The sequence below is a fragment of the Hydra vulgaris genome, chromosome 15, assembly GCF_038396675.1.
Source record: "Hydra vulgaris chromosome 15, alternate assembly HydraT2T_AEP".
Classification (NCBI taxonomy): Eukaryota; Metazoa; Cnidaria; class Hydrozoa; order Anthoathecata; family Hydridae; genus Hydra; species Hydra vulgaris.
In genome coordinates, this window is record NC_088934.1 from 52204126 (window position 1) to 52227612 (window position 23487).

The 23487-nt window shown below is 28.1% G+C and overlaps 1 protein-coding gene across 2 annotated transcripts in view; it reads right to left on the reverse strand.

Annotated features, from left to right (window-relative positions):
* The window catches only part of LOC100209282 (heat shock factor protein), a 123834-nt gene that overhangs the window by 43661 nt on the left and 56686 nt on the right, over positions 1 to 23487 (reverse strand). Inside the window, exons 2-4 of one of the 2 annotated variants that reach the window (XM_065820321.1) lie at positions 2404 to 2552; positions 2180 to 2288; positions 1938 to 2062 (exon numbers count right to left, since the gene is read on the reverse strand). In XM_065820321.1, the coding sequence (XP_065676393.1) occupies positions 1938 to 2062; positions 2180 to 2288; positions 2404 to 2538 (369 nt within the window). In that variant the 5' untranslated portion in view covers positions 2539 to 2552. Of the gene's footprint in view, positions 1 to 1937; positions 2063 to 2179; positions 2289 to 2403; positions 2901 to 23487 lie in introns of those variants that run through there. The other variant, XM_065820320.1, reaches the window with a different exon arrangement.

Consider the following 23487-nt stretch of genomic DNA (forward strand, 5'->3'; position numbering starts at 1 on the left):
ATAAAATGAATATTTATTATTTACTGTATCTATGAATAAGAACAACTTTTATTTTTATCTAAAAAAAAAGAAACTTGAGTTATTTAACATCTCTCACTAACTTGAGTTATTTAACATCACACCATCACCATCACATCACCATCACCATCTCATCACATGGCCATTACATCACATGATCATCACATCATATCACCATAACATCACATCAGAACTCATCACCATCAATCTCTCACTAACATCACATCTCTCACTAATTTGAGTTATTTAGCATCACATCACAACTCTCAAAAAAATAATTTTTATTGTTCACTGCTGCCATTTCCACAAACATATCTAACAGATTTCAAACATCACATCTCTTACTAACTTGAGTTATTTAGCATCACATCACAACTCTCAAAAAAATAATTTCTATTGTTCACTGCTGCCATTTCCACAAACATATCTAACAGATAAGTCTTAGGGTAACTATAGTTATACATATAGTTATACACTAAGACTTATAATTAATATATATATATATATATATATATATATATATATATATATATATATATATATATATATATATAAGAAGAAGAAGAAGAAGAAGAAGAAGAAGAAGAAGAAGAAGAAGAAGAAGAAGAAGAAGAAGAAGAAGAAGAAGAGGAAAAAGTAGAAGACTAGACTGTAAAGCAATTAAACAAAGCAGACATAATTTTTTTTTTATTAATTTTGCAAAACAACCTCCAACTTTAATTTAATTATTTTGCTTTAATAATAGTTTTCAGTTAATATTTAATAATCTGGAAACACAAATTTTTGGAAAATATAAATAAATTTAGTGCAATTAGGAATATCTCACATGTTTGAAAATATTTAAATTGATATACAAGCTTTGTTTGAAAATATTTAATTGATGTATAACCTGTAAAAACTCCAGATATTAAAAAACAAAAATTCTTTCTAAAATCCAAGATCCATCCAATCCAACCTTTAAGTCCAGAATCTTATTTCACATATTGTATTTCATATCTTCTATGAAGTGTTAGATCAGGTTTATCAATTTTAGGTCTTGACTATGTCTAATCCTCTCATTTTGTTTAGGTATATATGATTTATGGATAAATTAGAAGAGTTGCAGTTTTTGTATAACTATGAAATGTTTCAATTACCAAATAACTAATGTCTCAAATTTTGTTTGTTTATTTTCAAATTCATTTTTTAAAACAAACTTGTAGTCTAATAAAACATGCTTGCTCACAACTCATATGCTTCTTCAAAAAAAGTTTAGGTCAGGGTTAGGTTTATACCACCAATAGATGATAAAAACCATTTAAATTGACAAAATGTCAGTATTAAAAACTAAAAACTTAAATTCTCAATAAATTGATAATAAACATAAGTCCAGAGCAATTGTTATGAAAAAATGGTTAAACAAACACAAGGTAAATAAACAAAGAAAAGGTAAACAGTGTAGTCATAGTTCTCACATCACATCAAAATCTGTGGTTCAAAGTTAAAAAGTTGAGAAAAAAGTATAACAACTGATATAAAAAAGCAGTATCCTTAATATAAAAATATCATTTTATTAATTACCATTGTAAAACTTAAACTCGAAAAAAATAAATAAAAATAAATCAACTAATAAATTGCTTGATTGAAATAAGTTCATTAAAACAACGTGAAAGAAAATAAGTTTATCTAAATTGTATTTTTTATTTAACTATAATGCAATAACCAAAGTTTTATCAAAGATTCAAAAATCTATATAACTATCTGTTAGCAAATTAATGAAACACTTCCTGTGGTCAGTTCTTCTTTATTTAAAACCCTAAAATTTCCATAATTTAGTTTACTAATAAATAATTAAACTTATCATAAAATTATAACTTAATAAAAAGAAAAAAAAGGGCAAACAAATAAAAACAAATTTGAAAGACAAATGAAAGTGCTACCTTTCTTTTTATTTTGGCTAAGTCGTCTGGTGCAGCCTTACTAAAGTGTGGGTGGAAGAATTCCCATTGATCTTTTTCATTCTTTAAACCTCCAATCTTTGGATCAATAATTTTGCGAAATCCATCTAGCAAAACATTATGAAACAAAATTGAATAACAAAATATTATTTTGATCAAAAATTATTTATATAAATATAAAATGAATAAAGTAAAAAACTAGTCACTAACTCGCAGATACTTACACATATTGACTTGCCTAACAAAACTAGAAAAGTTATTGTGTTTATAGTACTTTGGCAGAATTTCCTTTGAAAATTCTGCTTGGTCATGAACTCTAAAAGTCTTTCCATTCTAAAAATAGTTATTATTATTTAGTTTAAATAATAATTTAAAAAAACAAATAAAAAAGGAATTTAAGAAAAAGTACAGGTAAAAATAAATAGACTAATAAAATAGATAACCAAACCTGGTGCCATGAAATCATATGATCAAATTGTGGATCTTCAACAATTCTCCACAGTTTTATTAAAAAAGCTGGTATAGTTGGTTGGCCTTGAGGCACTGAGCCATCATTTTTTAAAGATACATGCTCTTCATCCATATTTAAACTTGGACTTTAAAAAACATTTAATACTACAAGTTTAAAAATTGAAACTTGTTAAAAACAAATTCTAACTGATTAACTAAACATTGTACCCTATATATTTAACAACAGTTTTAAAATTAACTACTCAACTTTACAAAAAAAAATCTTTATTATAGAATGTTAGTGAATTAATAAAAATACAATTTTTGTTATAATTTAATATAGTAAGCCAAGTAATAAGTTAAAAAATGCAAAGTTTTATTAGGTATATTAAAGAAAAGTTAACTTGGTTATCAGCCAATATTTAATTAAATTTATGTGTGCAACTTTAAATTTGATAATCATTATTTAGTTAGTTATTAAGTTTTAGTTGATTTCTATTAGCAATACTAATAATTTTTCTCAGTCTTTCTAAAGTACTCAGTTAGTTTCTAAAGTATTTTAATATGTAGCTACATTATTATAATGTAGATACATATTAAAATACTTTAGAAACTAATTGAGTACTTTGGAAAGAGTGAGAAAAATTAACTATTAGTATTACTAATAGAAATCAACTAAAACTTAATAACTAACTAAATTTAGACGTAACTTACATATATCGAATAATTAGTTCTTATAGGCATAATTTAAAACGGTGATTTATTTGATTTAAAAATCAAATAAAGTTTTTTTTAAACATATGTATATGAAGTTAATGAAAAATTTATTTCTATATACAATACATATAGTTTAGACCATATAGCATAGATTTGTTACAAAATTCCTCTCCATATATAGTACCTATTGAAAAAATATGACATTTTAAAACAATATGCTCAAAAAAAAATTGTTTTCGCCAATACTTACACATAACTTTTTTCAAGACCAAAAAATTACCGGTATCTTATTTACGTCCGTTTTGCTCTGAAATGTGCTCAATATCTAGGCTCAGAGATTTTAAAACAACCATTATTACAACCGTGTCAAGCAGTAAATTCTATTTGCGTGACAACAATATTGCTGGTAACGTTAATTTTTAATACATTAATCTTTTATTATCTTATTCAGTTCAAATTTATTTTAAAAAATAAACAAATCTGATTCGCCCGACAAGATTTTTCTTGGCCGAGTCTAAAAATAGTGAGTAGTTTTCCGCGGCAGGCTTGGGTTGGTGGGTAAATGTTTCCACCCAATAAGCTGTTTTTCTATTAGGTTTTTTTTTTTAAATTCTAATAAAATATTCTTCCTCATAAAAATAAATTTCTGATAAATATGATATTAATTTGTATTTATAGCTGTTTGTAATTTTATCGACATTAATTTAACAAGCTTTCTAAAATTAAAGCATGGATTGCGACAAAGCTTATATCGTCGCTGCAAAGCAAAACTATCTTAAGTCCATTTTTGGCGAAATTGACTTTTTTGGTTTAAAATCTCCTTAGGCGCACTAAAGTCATCTCACAAAGTGTGCAACCAAAATTGATTCAACTTTTGGCAAAAAAAAACTTTTTTGGTTTAAAATACTGAATACATATAATAAATAACTGAAAACAGGTAGATTTAATCAAAAAAGCGAAACTAGTAATTAAATTTAAAACTTTAAATATCTTTTTCTCAGAAAAGCCAAAACGGACTTAAGATGGTCTTGTTTTGCAGCGGCAATTTAATTTGTAGAATTTTGTCATATTTTATATAGTTTTAAGATTATCTTATCTCATAAACTTAAATTTTTAATTTTTTATTTGTTATATTATGAAAAATAATAACATATTATATAAGTATTTTAAAAACAATTTGTTTTAATTAAGAAGATCAAACGCAGTGATGAATTAAAAACTTTAAATGCTTTTTCCTCAGAACAGCAAAAATGAACTTTAATGAGTTTGAATATTTTGCGAAATATATGCGAACATAATGTGAACATTCATTAAGTTAAATTTTTTGCCCTCAACCTAACAGCGCAGCCAAGTTTTCTAAAAAAGTTTAAAGAAATTTTTTTAAACCACAATCAAGGTCTTGCGCTATAACAATATTAATAGTTTGATATAAGTTTAGTTTATAGTATTAGTTATAGAAATGTGCGTTTCTATAAACTATTATCGATAAACTATTACTATATAACTTATACTATAAACTATTAACGTACTGTTATTATATTAAGCTACTGTCGCTGTAAAGAGAAAAAGTAACACAAAATCAATCAAAGAAAAGAATGCTGCTTTGAGGGAAAATTGGGAAAAGACAGTCAAAGTTTAAGGTAGCAATGAAATATGGCATTCCAAAAAATACACTGGATCAAAATTATAGAAAAAAACTTTGAAACCTTGAAGGCATAAGGGAACTAATCAAAACGTATGAGAATTAAAAAAGGAACATTTTCAATTTTAGATAATCTCGTTTTTAAATGGATTTTTACATAAGGAGTAAAGTAACATCATTAATTCTACGAACAAAAATCAGAGAGCTTTTCAGAAAAAAAAATAATATCAAAGAATTTCAAGTGTCTGATGGTACGCTTGACTGTTGGAAAAATAGGTATAACGTTTTAAGACGGTATGTGAAGAGGGTAACTTATACACTGTACAAGTTACCCTCTTCACACTGTACAATGTACAGCTGTACAATGTACAATGTACATTCTCACATACATAACTCTATTCTTTATTCTCACATACATAACTCTATTCTCATAACTCTACATTCTCACATACATAACATAATCTCACATACATAAATCACACTGTACAATGTACAGCTGAAATGACCACCTATGGAAGGAAACAACTCTCTCTACAATTATATCCACAAGCAAACTTGATAAAATTTATAATGCATAGAAAGTTTACAATTGAAGATTATGTTTAAATAAAGATAAAAATTAAATAGAAATAAGGAATGTGGAAACTCAAAGAAGACTTAAGGCGGATTTCCACAAGACGAAAATATTGGCGCAAAGCGAATTTTTTCGTCGATAAGCATGCGCAGATAAAATATTTCTGTCAAAATTAACAGAAATTTTTGATCTGCGCATGCTTATTGACGAAAAAGTTTGCTTCGCGCGGATATTTTCGTCTTGTGGAAATCCGCCTTTAGAGGTCTTGTTATGAGAACCGCTAAAGTTAAACGCGTCGATAAAAGTTGACGTAAACTCCTACAAAATAGTTTCTTGTTAATAAAAATAGTATTTGAAGTTTTCATTAAATTTTCATTAAGTTAACTTTTAAAATTTTTTTTTTTTCTGCATCTTCTTTTCAGTATTTCACGAATGTCTTGTTGAATTTTTCATTTTTCTTCAAAATTTATATTTTTTTCAACTATTGTACAGCACAGATTTATATGTGCTGTTGCCACAGCGATCACCTGCCTTCTGATTTTAATCATTAAACTTCTCTCGGCATTCATCCAAAAATATATGCAAGCTCTTCAGCAGACCAATAGCTGGAGTTAATTCGATTGTAGAACTTTGTAATAACTTGCTATTAATGTTGAACCTCTGCAGAATGTCATTCCAAAGTTCACACAATAGGGCAACTTCAATAGTATCCATGTGTTTGGCCAATGAACCCGCTTCATTCCTTGTGCTACCATTCTGATTACAATCCCCTGAGATCTAATTGGTGGTACCCATTGAACACTGCTTTTGCAGCATCAGCTCGAGCAGACCACCGGGTATCTGATGGGTATTTTGAAACAAGGCATTCTGGTTGGTTTTTAACATGGGTCATCATGATATCCCAACGATGTGTTGATGCTACAAAGAAATTATACAGGCGATTCAATATGTTAAAAAATGAAACTGCTTTAACGCAACAATCCACAGCTGACTGGCCAACTAGGTTCAACGAGTGGGCAGCATAAGGAATGTAGTCCACTAAACTGTTTTTGTTTTTCAGGATTTGTTGCATGCCAATATATTTACCAGACATATTGCTGACAAGTACTGAAGCAGTGTGTCAGCAAGATTCTGTCCTGTGTGACTGGATATATTGATAAATGTCAAAAAACGCTCCACAGGCTGGTAATCCACCATATTAATATAACGAAGAATGATTCCTGAACCAGTATCAGCTCTGTCTTCAAATTTTTCAGTATGTCCAAGTTCAAATGCAATTTTTGCAGCCTCTTCCTTGTGATTAATACCTACCTGAGATTCTGATGAGGATGGTGGGGAATTGAGAGTAATATTATCAGTAGCATCAACCTTGTTCGTGGCAGTGAAAAATAAATTGATTTTGGGTATTTTCTTTAACAGTTTATCTTCATCATGCATTTTCTTCTCTAACCCCTTTGCTCGCTCCCAACCACCTTTACGTATCAACATTAATCTAAAAGTAAAAAGTAAAAGTGATCTTTAAAAACGTATTTTTTTGTATTCAATAGCATAATTATTCGATTTAAAAATAATTGATTCATAAAGTCATATCATAAAATGATGTAAAATTTTAAAAATTGAATTCTTGTGAACTGCATGATAAGAAAATACAAAACCTATATATAATATAGATTTTAATATTCAAAATAATAATTTAAAATCAAACTACCAGTATACCAGAAGAAAATCATTTGATGAATTTGGTTTTGAACTACCAGAATAAACACCAATTATGAATTCAGATGATGGGATTTCAAGAATGCACCCACTTATAACCCAAAAACATTTCACTGTGCTGTTAAAAAGAGGTAATCCATCAATAAATAGACAAAGACTCAACTTGGAAAGATCAGAATTTATATTTTGTTCAACTAAAATAATAATTACAACAGAAATCTAACAATAATGATGACAGCGTCAACATAATTCATTAAAAATTATATATTCCTATAAGTGAAGGATTTTATTTTTGTTTATTTCAGGAGCATGGTGTTCAAAAATTCACGCAAATTACTCACTGGGATTGATTGTTTGACTTATTAATGATCTGCTTCTTATACCCCTAGGTTACAGAGCTGAAGTGCTACATGTATAGTGTATATACGTTTTCTATGTTATAGAAAGAACTAATTTATAAATTAAAATTATATTAATTATAATATGTAAAATGGATATGTGATATAATAATGATTAAACATATTGTTTTATATATATATGATAAAAAATCATACATATATATATATAGATAATAATGTATGATAGTGAAAATCAAAATGAAAGTCACTCAGTATAGTTAAGATACGCGGATCTTATCCATATTATATTAGTGAGCTTTATTATATTAATATCAACAATAAATAAAATATGTGACAAATATGTTTTGATAGAAACATTTAAAGCATGACATGTTGAACAAAAAAGCTATACCCAGTTCTTTCTGCAGTAAATGTGATGCTTTTTTCTTCTTTAAACCTACTAATAAATTTAAAGGATTACAATTTTATAACAATAGTTATATCTAAAAGTATATTCATTTGCTAAACCATTAATTTTATTACTACGCTTTGTTATTGTTTACGAAAGAGTTCCACCGTTTAAAACAAATGTTATCGAATTTCAAAAATATAAAAAAACAATATATTTTTCGAATATTTTATTCGAAATATTTTGAATCGATATTTTTGAAGAAAAAAATTATCACTTATAAGAATGAATTAGTTACAATTTTTGACATCGTAAAATTGATATATGAACAAAATGTGTATAATAATTGGAATAATTATAATAATTTCATCAAAAAAGATAAGACATAAATATAAATTTATGTATAAATTTTTTGTGGCCTAGATTTTTTGCTGGCCTTAAGGCATGTGCCTTATTTGCCTAAGGGTTAATCCGGCATTGAGCGTACTGTTCAAAGAGTGGATACAGAAAATGGAGAAAAGTTTACAAAAAAAAAAGAGAAGAAAGTAGCATTTAAAATAGATTACTACCCAGTACACCCGACAATCGATAGTTTTACCACCAAATATCACGTCAGAACGCCAACCAATGGATCAATGAAACGCTCTTTGAAAGTTTATGGTATTGCAGAGAATAGTCGTAGCTATTGATAAAAGAAAAGATCTTGTTTTTTCTTCTTGTTTTTTCGATTTTAGATGCAAAAAAAGATCTTGCATAATAAAAAGTGAAAATCTCCATCATCATTAATTGTTTTACAAAAGCAGGAATTTCGGAGGATCAACAGAAACCTATATATTCGGATAAAGATTATTACCGCTTTAAAGAGTTTCAAAGTCAGATAGAAAAAGTTGATAATTTTCAACCAACAACAAATATATTCGTCTAGAGAGGTCTCAAATATATTCGATAGAGAGTTTTCTTCTTGGATGTTTGAGGTATTGGGAGTTCACTGTATTTTATACGTAAATTATATGCAAAAGGGAGGGGGAGGGTGTTTGGTATAAAAAAAAAACTTTTTGGCATATAGCCCATTTTGGAAAGTGACCTAGCCTTTAGATCACGAGAGAGATCTAACAAATAAACTCTTTAATAACTTAACTGAGAATGACTTATATAATGTAAACAGCTTTTTTTTTAAAAAAAAAATTTAATGAACACGCATTGCCTGACATTTTAAAATATCTTTCAACAATGACTATTATTCATTAGGAGTTTTTATTGATCTGTCAAAAACCTTTGATACTGAAAATTATAATATGAAAATTATGATATAAAAAAAACTTTAAAACAAAGTAAGTGAAAAATAATTGACTTTGGGAACTGAAAAACTAAGAATAATTTGTATGGTATAATTAAAAAAATTCAATCTAAGACTCCATAATCTGCAGTGTTCCTCGGTAATTCATTTTAGGGCGACATAACTTTGTTTATTGACGATTCTAAATTTTGTTAGCAATAAGATTTTTCTTTTTAAAGTTATTACAGTCTCCCAAAAAACCTAACAGTCCTATAATAAAGTACCGCAGAAAAGCATTTAACTAGATAATTCACTTGTAAGTCCTTACTAATATAGCTTGTCTGGCCACATTTGGTATTGAATCTCGAAACTCATGGTTATGAGTTACTAAGTTATCTATTTCATTAAATGAAATAAAATCACAAAAGTTTTTTGTCTCGGCCTTTTTTTTAACGAACAAAGCATCTTTTTATTGGAATTTACTATCTACTGATGTCGTTAATGTAAATGCAAACTTTTTAAACTCTTTTAAAGCTAAACTTGACATATGGGTTATCAATAATGCAAGTATGCTAAACAATGGTCAAATATACTTTAATTAATTACATGTATCGAAACAATCGTTTGTATATACTTGTACATTCGATGTACCCAATAAGCATCTAGATGTTTTTGACAGATTGCGATAGATGTTAAACATATTTCAGATCGAAGACTATTCCACAGATTTTTGACTCGCTTTTTTTTTCGCAATCTTTCAAAAAATCTTTTTCAATGTATAAGTGTTCTAAATAGAATTTATTGAGGATAGGAAAATGAGCGGTTGTGAATAGTATTTATTGAGGATTAGAAAAAGTTGTAACTACATTTATAAAGGTTGTGAGTTTTTACGTTTGTATCATATCATTACGTAAGAAACGATAGTTCATACCAGTTAAATTTAGTCTCAGTAATCTCTGTTTAGATATTACTGACACTAAATTTAAGTCTAGTAAAGCTGTTTTAGACCAGTCAAAAACAGCTTTCCTAGACTTGTGTAAAACATTTTCGATATTTTGTTGATCTTTTCTAAGCCTAGTTTAGTAGACAGAGCTATAATAGTGAAAATTATGACGAATATCAGAAATAAATAAAAAATGAAATGACGAGTTATTGAGATTAACAAATGATTGTTTGATCATTCAAGCAATTATGCTTGCGGTGTTAATCTTAGTGTTTACATTCAGGATCTCCAAGAGCTATATTTTATTTAGGTACCTTTTTTCATTTGGCGCCTCTTGGATATCTGCCGCCCGAAACAAACTCTTTCATTCCCCCCCCCCCCCTTTCGGCGGCCCTACTTACATGATTTACTTAAAAACAAAAACACCAGCTTATATTTATGTGTCAATTTTTATTTAAACAATAGAAAAAAAGAAACTTATCCTGGTAAATAAAAAATAAACATTTTTAAAGTTTTTATTATCATAACTAATGTTATTGAAGAGCTATGTAAACTAAGTTAGCTAGTAAACTAATGAGCTAAGTAAACTAATCGTTAACTGATCTATTCTGACAAATCTGACAAAAGAACATTAACATAATGTCTTTTAGATCACTTGGTATAACTTAGAAATGATGGTGTTTGTGGCTATTTGATTTATTTATATGCCAACTGATAGTAATATCCAATCACAATAAACAAGCAATGGCTCACTCAAAGAATTGCCGAAAAAGGCATTGTCAACAATTCCTGGTTGCTATATTAGAGAAAATTTTAGAAAACGTATGCAAAATCACAAAAACTAGGTTTTTAGTTCAGGCGATACTTTGAACTTCGTTGATTGTTGTGATATGAAGTGAACTAGCACTTTATGTGAATTAAAGTTTCATTAAGCATAGTCCTTTGCATTCAAGTATACACCTATGAACATGGTGTTTATTTGAATCAAGAAGTTTCTTAATCTGTGAATCCCATTAAATAATTGACTATCATTTTGTCCTTTTTTAGTCTATACTTTGTCACCATGTTATGTTCAGTCACTTTCAATATTTTGTGTTGCAATACAATTAAAATGCATTTAACATTTTAAATAAGTTTGCATGCAACTATATTCTTAAACGTTAAGTTTAATATTAGGCAAATAGATTCTTAAACGTTTCCAGCAATTACTTCTAAGCGTTTCAAACAGCAACCTCATATGAAACTAGCACCGTCACCGTCGTATTTCTGTTCAAGGAATTTTTTTCTTTCAAGAACTTGATTGAATTTCGTTTAACACGTTGACCATGTCTCGAAAAAAAACATAATAAATTTCTTATTTCCTCGCAATTACTGCTTTTAATTATGTCAATAATTTACACCGAATAATTTAAAAAATAATGAAATCAAATGTATTTACCTACGGGTTTTGGTTGTGGCAAGACTAAGTTAAAATGAATGGCAAACTTTATTCTATTAATCCTAAATGGTGAACTCTTGCTGTATTATATTATTATTTATGTGATACTTTATTAAGAATTATATATTATTAAATGAACATTTATTTACTATATTTAATAATTTTATTATAATTTAATTTTTATCTAAAATTATTATTTAATAATTTTATTGAGTCGTGCCGTGCTAATAAACTCGACATCAATTGGGATAAAACTAGAGCAATGATTTTAACAAGTAAGCATACATTTTAAACAACATTTCCAACATCAATCAAATATTAAGTAAGCATACATTTAAACAACAAGCATACATTTTAAACAACATTTCCAACATCAATCAAATATTAAGTAAGCATACATTTAAACAACAAGCATACATTTTAAACAACATTTCCAACATCAATCAAACAGTAGAAAATAACGATTCTGGGCCAAAATTTATTTCAACCATTATTTCATATCATATTTGAGCTATGATCCTTACCATAATTTCTAAACCACAATAAAAAATTAAAGAATATAAAAATAAAATAATAGTTGTATAACAACCATAATCTATATATAAATTATGGTTACATCATAACCATAATTTCTGAGCTAAATATAAAAATAAAATTATAGTTATATCACAACCATAATATATTAATATAATATGGTTACATCATGACAATAATTTCTGAGCCAAAAAAATTTTTATAAAAATTTGTAATTTTAAGTCAATTTTTTAAGTTAAGCGTAATAGTAGAATTGTCCTATTATAGCATAAAAACTTCCAGGTTGTCCAATTTGTTCATCCCCAGAGTTTAATGCAACCACTAATCTTCTTCCATTAGCAACACTGGGCATATAATCGGACTGACTATAATTTACAGACTTATCAATTCTTTATTGTCAACCCATGAGTTGAACGTATCAGGGTACCCGTACCACTTAACAAATGATTTGTTTTCGAGTTTACGAATAACTTTTTCAATCCTAAATATTTTTTGATTAGTTTTTTGCAGTTCTTGTTCGTAAAAAGTACCTTGTATTTCTTCACCATTATTGTCAGTTATTTTATACGTTGGCGGATCTGTGAACGGAATCTGCGACAGCAAAAACCTCCTCAGTCCATATCGGTGTGTATCCTTTTTTAAACGTTACCTTCTTTTTAGTTATCCTAACTCTATCACTAATTGAAAACTTTGGTTTAACGGACTCTGATCTTACTTTTCCATTTAGATTCAACTATCGCTATCGCTAGCTGCTTATCGCTAGCTGCAACTGGTGTCATTTTAATTGAAGAATGTCTTGTGCTGTTATATTTATTTACCATTTCATCTAAAACGTTGATATATTTTCTAGTAGAATTAGCTGAAAAGTACTTAAACATTTTCTCTTTCATTGTTCTATTTCAAAGTTCAACTACATAACTTTTTTCTTTATTTTCAGTTGAATATAATTGAACACCCAGCGCTTTAATATGCTTATTATAGAATTCTAAGCCTTTATCCACACATATTTTATTACACTGTCTTTCTTTAAAGATTTTATTTAAAGCATCAGCAACATCAACTCCAGATTTACTCTTCAATAGAACAATCCATCCATACTTTGAAAAAGCATCTATCACCATTAATAGGTATTTTATACCGTCATTAAATTTGGAAAAAGATTGTATGTCGACTAAATCAACAGCCCATATTTCATCGATTCCATTTACAATAACTTTTCTTTTTCTGAAATGTATTACAAATGATCTATGAAGTTCGTTTGCAAGTTTTTCAGTTCATTTTAATTCTTTATCCTTGTCTTTTTTACAGATCGTTGGTAGTTTTTTTGAACACCTAACCCAAACTTTGCTTTTGTTGATATAATAGGTTTTATAATACCTCGTTCAATTCTTTCACGTATTGTTGGATTTTTTATAGCATCGATTTCTATGAGCATAATTTTATCAGCTTGATTTCTTTTTGCTATATCCGTAAAGTATTTATAAGCACGATCATGATGGTAAGCTACATTATCTACTCTATCTACAGGTTTACTCCATTCTTTATATGCACCAGTAGAAGTTTATCGTTCATCTAAATTAGTACCAGGACCTGCAAAGTTCATACCAGGTAAATGTATTTCACTTGGGAACTTTACCCATGGTAGTTTTATTTTACTTGTTGCTGAATTAATTGAACTAACTAAATCACCTTCTGTTTTTGCTGATACGAATTTATTTTTAGTTTTTCCACAAATAGGGCAAGTTCCATGAAGCATATTTCTTTTGTTTTTACTTACAACATTTTGTAAGTTTGGTGTATTTGTTTTGTTTTTACGTTTAACACAGTACATTTTTTTTATATAGAGTAAATAAAAAAAAGGATATTATAGATTTATCATGGAATGTAAATAACAGTATGAGAAATTATAATAAGTTGTTACCTAAAAGTATAAGAGGAATTATTATTGGAAAGTCGAGTTGGGGAAAAACTACTTTATTATTGAATTTAAGACCTAGTTGGTTAGACTATAATAATTTACAAGTTTTGGGAAAATCTCTTTTTCAACCAGTATACAAAATATTAAAACGATCTTTTGAATTTTTCCTTTTTTAATTTTTTTGAAAAAATTACATAAGGAAGTTTTCGTAACTATTTAAGTTACAAGACAAAATAGAAAAATTAAATGCGAACCCCGAGTTTATAATTTAAGACATTTCAAAAAATTTAATTGAGAAAACAGATATGGACTGTAAGTTTTTTGAAACAGCAGAAGATGTACCAGATCCTGAAGATCTTGATATTCATAAGAATACTTTGATGATATTTGATAATTTACAATTAACAAAGCAAAATAAGTGTGTAAAATGTTATATAAGAGGAAGGCATAGTAATGTAGATTGTTTCTATCTTGCACAAAATTATTTTATGCTACCTTTTTAGGCAAGCTATAAGAGAAAATACAAATTTTATTTGTTTATTTCCACAAGATTCAAAGAATTTAAATCATATTTATAAAGATCATGTTTTAAAAGATATGACAAAAGACGAGTTGAGATGAAAAAAAGATCTTTTAAAAGAGATTATGGAAAATATAGAAGTGGATTAGATAATTTTTATATACCGACTTGTGAGTTTTAAATTTTTTTTTAAAAAAAACGAAATTAAAATTTTTTTTTTTTTTTCTTGTATATATAAAAACAAAATGTCTTTATATTTATTATCAACTGAAAATAGCAACAACATAAAAACTAAGTTTGCTCCTATTATTCAACTTAGACAAGATAAAGAATATGAAATGGCTCTAGTTAGTTTAAAGACATATTACAGTTTTTCTAATATTGATTCTTCAAACAACGATTTTAAATATAGCACAGATAATGGAGCAACTTGGCATTATATAAACATTCCAGAAGAATGTTATGAGATTACTGAAATAAATGAATATATTCAATTGATTATGCCAGAAAACGACCATATTAGCGCAGGAGTTGCAGGTATTAAACTTGAAGGAAATAATAATACATTAAGATCAGTTTTACATATTGCATCTGGTTATAAAGTTAAGTTTACAACTTCAAATTCAGTTAGAACTGTTTTTAGTTTTAACAGTGGAGTATATTCATCAGATTACCATGAGTCAACTAATATAGAAAACATATTAAGTGTTAATAGTATACGTGTTGCAAGTGATATAATAGAATCATCATATATAAATGGAGGAACAGAAAACGTTATACATTCATTTTTCCAAACTGCAGGTCCCGGATTTAAAATTGTTCAAGAGCCGTTAAGCTTAATTTACTTATAAGTAACACTAAAAACAATTCCAAAAATGGATATTAAATTGCTTGATCAAAATGAAAATCCTTTAAATTTACGAGGACAAGAATTATCTATTAGATTTCATATAAGAGAAAAAAAATATATATATTATAAAAATGAGTAAATATACTAATATTAAAGTAAATATTTCACAGGGGCAATTAGAAAAAAATAAAAAACCAATTGATGAAGATGGTTATGGAGCTAGTATTAAATTATCTTATTCAGATCTTAATGGTGAACATGTATTAGCTGTAACAAATACACAATTGAATAAAATTTGAAAAGCATACGAAAAAGGTACGGGTGTAATAATTAATTTAAGTATATCACAACTGTTACACAACTCTAAAATAGAGGGAGGATTTATTGGAGCACTTTTACCTTTACTTAGTACAGCTGGAAGATTTTTATTATCAAGCGTTGCTCCGGGACTTGCAACAGGACTATTAACAGAAGTAGGTTCAGCAGCTGGATCAGAATGGTTGATAAAACTTCTGGAAGGGGTATTGTATACTTAAAAAAGAATGGACAAGGAGTTAAAATGACAGCTGCAGGATCTGATTTATATTTGAGACCATGGAATGAAGGAGGTTCTGTAAGTGATGGAATGTACTTACGTAGTGGGAATGAATATACATCAGCAGGCTCTGGTTTATTATTAGGACCAAATTCACCATTTGCTAATATTCCGTTTTTGAATATGATTCTCTGAATTTTTTGAAAATCTTTTTCACATATATAAAAAAATAAAATGTCGAGAAATAATCCGCCAATGCATAAGTTTATAAACAAATATAAAAGAGTTGAACTTCCTCAAATACTTTTTAAGTCACACAAAGATTTAGAACACCCTTCAGTATTAATAAATGAGAATAGATATGAAATACTTGCACAACATGACATTACAATAAAATATTTATTACATCAAAATATTATTTTAAAGTTTGGTGTAGCAATTAATGAAGGTGTTGCGTTAGTTTCACTAAAACAAGAACTTAAATAAAAAATGTTACAAGATTTTGTAATATCAATGTCTGTTGCTGATATTGTAGTAAATGTTGTTAATAATTCTGTTTCTGATGTATTAGTTAAAAAAGGAGAAAGTTTTTATTAATTTATTGTAAATAGTTTTTGAAAATATTTTTTCTGCCCTTATTAAAAATGGAAAATAAATATAAAATATACCCAACTCTTCCAGTTGCACCTGATGAAAATTAGTCACCTGTTGAAAACCAAGCTCATGTATATCGTATACAAAAAATTGACAACAGTAACTACAGCACCAGTAGTTATTGCATGTGAGGGTGCAGCATTAGGAGCAGGTGTGTTATCAATAATAGGTGGACAAATTATTAAAAAATTAAATTTAAAAGCAGAAAAGCATGAAAAGATTGAAGTACTTACTGATTCAAAACTAAAAACAATAAGTGATTATATTTCTAAAGCTTTAGTTGATGGACATATAAATGATAATGAATATGAATTACTTTGTAAACTTGAAAAATTTCAAGTAATGCTTAAACAAATTAGAACAAAAATAAAAACTGAAATTGATAAACAAACTAAGGAATCATTAATTTAACAAGGAAGAGATGAGGCAATTAATATACTCCGAAGTAGATTTAGTAAAAATGTAAACGTAAAAACACAAAATAATTTATTAAAATAAAACGTAAAAAAAAACGTAAAACATATACGCTACATAAATCGTTATGTTGTGTTTTTTTTTATTTTGTAGTAAATAAAATGTCCTTTCTAAAAATTGAAGATCCTGAAAAAAGAGATCAAATTGTTAAAGAATTCTTAGATAGTAAAAAAAGAATACAGCAGAATAATTTATACGAAAAGATGGGTGAAGCTAAGTTACAGCTAGACTTGACAAAATTGTACAAGCCATTAATTGATAGTCAAGCTGGAATAGAAGAAAACTAACCATGAGCGAGACTAGGTTTTTTCAAACCGAGACGAGACCGAGACGAGAAGTTACTACTTCTCGTGAGACCGAGAACGAGACGAGAAATTTAATAATTTTTGAAAACAAATTTATTAAAATCCAAGTAAAAAAAAAAATGTAAACAAGGTTTTGACAAATAGACACAAATGACATTTATTAAATGTAATCAACTTTTTCAAATATTAATTCAGAATTTTTTTGCCAAACTTTTCCAACAAGACAATGTTTTCTCTGATTAAGATGATTTGTTCTACTTTTTCTGGGTGTAAGTTGTGCCTGGATGATCGGACGACATTTCCACCTGAGCTAGAAACTCTCTCTGATTTAGTTGAACTTGCTGGTATAGCTAAAATTTGTCTAGCTAATGAAGAGAGTTCTGGCAATGTATTTGAATGCAATTTCCACCAATCAAGAATCGGAAAGTCTTTTTTGGCATCAGGAAGATATTCATACTGGCACATTTCGCTAAAAATAGGATTCAGTTTAGATGTTGGCTCTTGTGTTTCAAGTCTGACGTTTAACTTGCGCTTCAGTTTTGAATTAGGGGACAAATCTAATGAAAGGACTCTGGTAACAGGTTGGCACTCAAAATTATTCTTAACCTGTGAGGCTAACCATTCTTTTGTTGTTTGAAATTTTTTGAAGAGCTTCAAGTGAAGTCCCTTTAAAGCAGGACTAAAGGGGTTTGCTGCAGCACTCAATAATTTTCCAGCGTGACAAAGAGGAAATCTTTTCTCAATGCAGCTTTTCAAGTTTTTTGCATACAAGACACCGTAGCCATTTTTTCTATTCGTCTCAATAAATTGATCAATTTTGTCATGGGTTAAATAAAGAGAATCGGCGACAGTGTTAACTGTTGGAATAGACTCAGCCGACCACGTTTCTGTAGCTTCTTTAAGTAGTGCCAAAATTTCTACTGCTCCCTCGATTGATTTCCACTGTGATGCACTGATGGTCTTTGAAGAAAAAATATCTTCATTTGCACATAAGCTGATAATTGCACTCTTTAGATGTAGGACAGAAGCCATGCAATCCAGTTCACTATTCCATCTTGTGTCAACAGATTGGCGTAACTGTCTAAAATTGATTCCTTGAGCGTCTGATTCTGATTCAAGCAACTCAGCTGCAACTGTTGACTAATGAGTTAAAGAAGCTAAATTTTTGCATGTTTGCAACGCATCATCCATTCCAGCAGTCATTCCAAATGAGTCTCGAACTGCATATTGGAAAATATGATTGTTGCACAAGTATTGGTCAAGGTGCTTTGACAATTTGACTGCAAGTTTCATGTTTCTTGCCTGTTCGTTCACGCAGTACATTGGCAAATCAGCAGGCAAATTTAGTTCTTCTAAAAAAGAATCCAGCTTTCCTTCAATTAAGATACCTGTGTGTCTGCCTGGGAACTGTTGGACATGGGGTGTCCAGTGATGTAGTCTCCAATTTTCGTCAACAGCATGAAAAGTCCAAGAGATGTAGCTGTCCTGAGCTCTAGAAGTCTAAAGGTCAGAATAAAATGCAGCACTTTTTAAATTTGGCGTAATCTCCGTTATTATGCTCTTCATTCCAACTTGAACTTCTCTTGACCGAATTGAAAGCTTTCTTGAATATGTTGTTCTGTGATGAAGACTCAGTTTAGGGTTTGCAATGTCAAACAATTTCTTGAAACCTCTTCCTTCGACTGCTGAAAAGGATGCCAGATCAGTGCAAAAGTAATCCAGCATTGCAGAGTCAAACTGTTTTTGAATGGATTTGTCTTTGGACTTTGTTTAAAGCATTTCGACCGTGGTTCATTGTTTCTTAGGAGGAGGAAGAAGAGAGTCGTCAGTTTTTTCAGAATACTCAACGTAATCTTGGCTGTGTTTTTTTTCGAGGTGACGATGAAGTCCGCTTGTGTTTCCATCTTTTGTTTTCAAAGACTTTTTGCACGCCTTGCGTTCAGCACCGTCACTTGTTTTTTGTAAATATCTCCAGATTTTGTTTTTTCTTGGTGACATTTTTGATCGTTGAAATGAGGCAAGAATATTTCTTTTCAATATGAACAATATGTGTCAAGTTGAATTCCACTGGTAAGCTAATGAAATTAAGTCGAAAGTGCACCATTTTATACAAAATGTTTTTGTATTTAAAATCTAATTAAAAATATTTAAAATCTAATTAAAATTTTTTAATTAGATTTAAAAAAAAAATCTAATTAAAAAATCTAATTAAAAATCTAATTAAAAATTTAATTTGTTTTTGTCAAAAACAAATTAAATTTTTAATTAGATTTATTAAAATCACGGAGTCAAAATATTAATTAATTAAAATAACAAATTATTAAGCATTTTGTAAATTATAATAATTTTTAATTTGAAAAATAATATAATATTTAAGTCTCGTTCTACTTCTCGCGAGAATTTTCTATTTCTCGTTTCTCACGAGAAGTCCCATTTCTCACTAGAATCGAGAACAAGACGAGATCTCGTTCATGGTTAAAGAAAACATATCTAAATTGAATGATCAAGCTAATAAGTTTGCACTCACTTTTTCAAATGCTTATTCTGAATTAATTGCTGAGCATGCATATAAAGAACTAATGCCTTCTCAATGCCTTCAAAAATTGCAACAGATAATCTAAGAATGTATACTAATAGTAAAAAGTCTACAGACACTACATTTGGAATGCATTCTAAGGATGACAAGTTATACATTGGAAAAAAAACAATATTTATGAATGATGATGATATAACTATTGATAATAAAACATATTATGTTACTCCTTATCTTTTGGAGTTAATAACAAAGTTTAATCCTAATAAGAACTTATATACTGAAGATGATCTTAAAAATTATAAAAATATATTAATACAAGCAGATGCAATTATTACTGAAAACCCATACAAACCAAGGTCATCTAGGAGTGGAAAATACAGAGAAATAATAGCTCCAATTTGGAGAAATACAAAAAAAAAGAGAAGCGTGAATCAAAAGGAACATGATAACAAGCTATAATTCTTCCTAGCGACCCTAATGCACTAATTGAAATGCTTGAAATACGTATAGCTGCATTGAAAGCAGGTAACACTCGATCAAGAAATTAGGCTGTTGCAATATATGATGAATTATTACGGCAAGGTTTTATAAATAGTGCACAGTATAAATCGATACAAAATAATTTATAATTACATATATCTCAATGCATATATAAAAAAATATATAGCACATAAAAAATGCCAATTGTTCATAATAAGAGATATATAAAGAAACATGTTGTTGGAGGAAGTGGTATATTCGACAGTATAAAAATTTATTTAAACGGGCAACAGCAACAAGAGTATCATCAGTTATGTTGAATAGGTTGGCTGCTAGCGAATTAGAAAAAACTGAATTAACTGCTGCTAAGTTAGCAGGAAATGAACTTTCAACATCAGCAATAGAAGCTGCTAGAGATGTTGCAGTTGAAAAAGGAAAACAATTAATTGAAAAAGCATCTTCAAAATTAGTTTCACAATCAAATACTGGTATTAATAAAAGAAGTAAAGGAATAATTTCAAATTTAATAAATATATGAGATAAGGTAACAATAAATATAAATAAAATAATGATGGGGCTGCGATAAAAAATCTCAAATGGAAATGCTATAAGAATGAAATGCTAAATCTCAAATGGAAATGCTATAAGATCTAGTTAAAAAAAGACGCGGTCTTAGACTTGCGCACTTTTTTATACAAGTATTAGTTGGTAAAAAAAGAATTTTTTTTTTTATATTGTTTATAAAAAAACAAAATGGCAACTTCTGAAGTATTAAATTTTACAGAAATCCCAGATGTTAATGAAGTTATTGAAAGGTTTGAATTCTATGAATATAAGCCAGTAGCAAATCTAAATAGTTCTGGAGAAATAAGAATCAACGTTGAACAACAAGATTTGTTCACACTTCCATCTAAGGCTCTTCTCTTGCTTGAAGGAAGACTTCTTAAAACTGATGGAACAGCTTATGCTAATGCAGATGCAGTGTCACTTACAAATAATGGTATTATGCATTTATTTAGTCAAATAACATACAAATTTTCAAAATGTTTGTAGACAATCAGAAAGATTAAAATCATCAGTAGTAAATGTACAAATTAAAACAACATTTAATGCGGCTGTTCCAGCAGATACTGAAGCATTTGCTGTTGTAATATCTGATAAATTGTTGCAATTTCAATCAGACGGAAATAAAATGAATATTGTATATTAATTTTTTTTTGAAAATAATTTAAATTTTTTTTTTTATATAATAAAATGAATATGAAATATACAAAGAAAAGTTTAAAAAATCTATTAGAAGAAAATAACATTTCAAAAACATCTGACTATCTCGCTACATTGCTAATTATTGCTATGGATTATGGGATATTAAATAAAGAATCTATTATGACTAAAGTGAAAGAAGTAAACGAGAAAAGATCAGTTGGTAGACCTAGAATACATCCAGTAAAAGAAATAAATGATAAAATACCAGTTGGGAGACCTAGAAAAAATCGTGAAACACCAGAAAAAATTACAGATCCAAAATATGAAAGATTAAAATAATTAGAAATAAAAATAACATGGAAACAGCAGAAATTACAATATATCCATCATTATATAGTGCTATGCGTGGAACTAAGCATGGATGGAGATATTTTGAATTACGTGATGGAAAGATTGTTAATGGTGTTAAAATTGATATATTTAATTCTAAAAAAATAAATGAAAATATAACAGTCGCAGAGATGATGTAAAAATTTATATATATTTTAATAAATATATATAAAGAAAATAAAAAACCATATGTAAAGAAAATAAAAAATATTAAATTAATATAAGAAAAATGAAAATTTAAAAAAATAATCTTGTTATATAAAAAATGGAAAATAAGAATCTCAAAGAATTGAGACAAATCGCTAGAGAGTGAAAAATTAGATATTATTATAGAATGTGGAAAAGTGATCTCATTAGATCATTACAAATTATATTAGACTAACCAATTCCGGATATAACATCTTCAACAATTTTAACTCTACAATTTTTATTGCAACTTATACAGCAATATTTCAAAAAAAATCAGATTTCTTAGATTTGCTATGAAAACCAAGTTGTTAATAACAGATATTGATTTTTTTATGTCTTCTATGACGTGACTTTTTAATTTAATTTTGATGAAATTAAGTGTTGTAGACCCATTACAATTTAAAAATCCTTTATTGACTAAAGTCCATCAAAAACGAAAAGATAATTCATCTAATACACATTAAGAGTTGTTATTTATTTAACATAAATAAAAGTTTTATTCAAAGCTCTGTTTTAGCCTAAAACATAATGATGCTTTACTTAACAATATAAAATTATAAACTGGCGATATCATTAGCAACACAGATGAAGTACACATAAACAAAAATGAAGACTGGAAAGCTGCAAAGATTTAGCTATAAGAAAGTGTACTTTTTCAGTATCATTTTCACTCGGTCAGCAGTTAACAAAGAAATAACAACTTTAACATAAAAATGAGCCAATCTTTTGTCTTAACAATTTTATCGCTCAACTAAATGCATACAACAAAATTATTCAGATCATTTAAAAACATTTGGAAGAAATAAATTGCAAGCTTACTGAATGCTTCTTCTTTTCTATTGCCCGTTTTACTGGCACTTGAACAAGTATATATAGACAGAAATTGTTTACAGGTTTCTTTTTTGTCTGGAAATAAATATTTTAATTTAATATCTAATAAAAAATGTTCTTCAAGCACAACACATTAAAAATTTAGGTGATATAATATCAAATGCTTATAAACTCTAACTATATTCATATTTTAGCCTTCCTCATGTGATAAAATCCAAATTTAAACAGTAAAACTTTTTAAAACACTACCTGCGACTAACTTAATTTATTTGTTGTAAGCCATAATAAAATAGTAAAACCATAATAATATTTTTGTAAACCATAATAAAATAGTCTTTCAAATATATTTTGGCTTTTATCAAATATAAGAAAAAAGTTATACAAGAACTACAAACATCTATCGTATATAAATAGCGTAACTAATAACCTTTTGTATAATAGATTATATATAAACAGCGTTATTAATAACCGTAATATTCAGAAGACGGGAAGTGACGTCATTAATATTATATTACATTATTACTTAAATTATAACAGTCTTCTCCACGTTAGGAAAGTTTTAGGGCGGAGAGTATAGGCTTAACCTCTGATATTATACTAGGAAGGA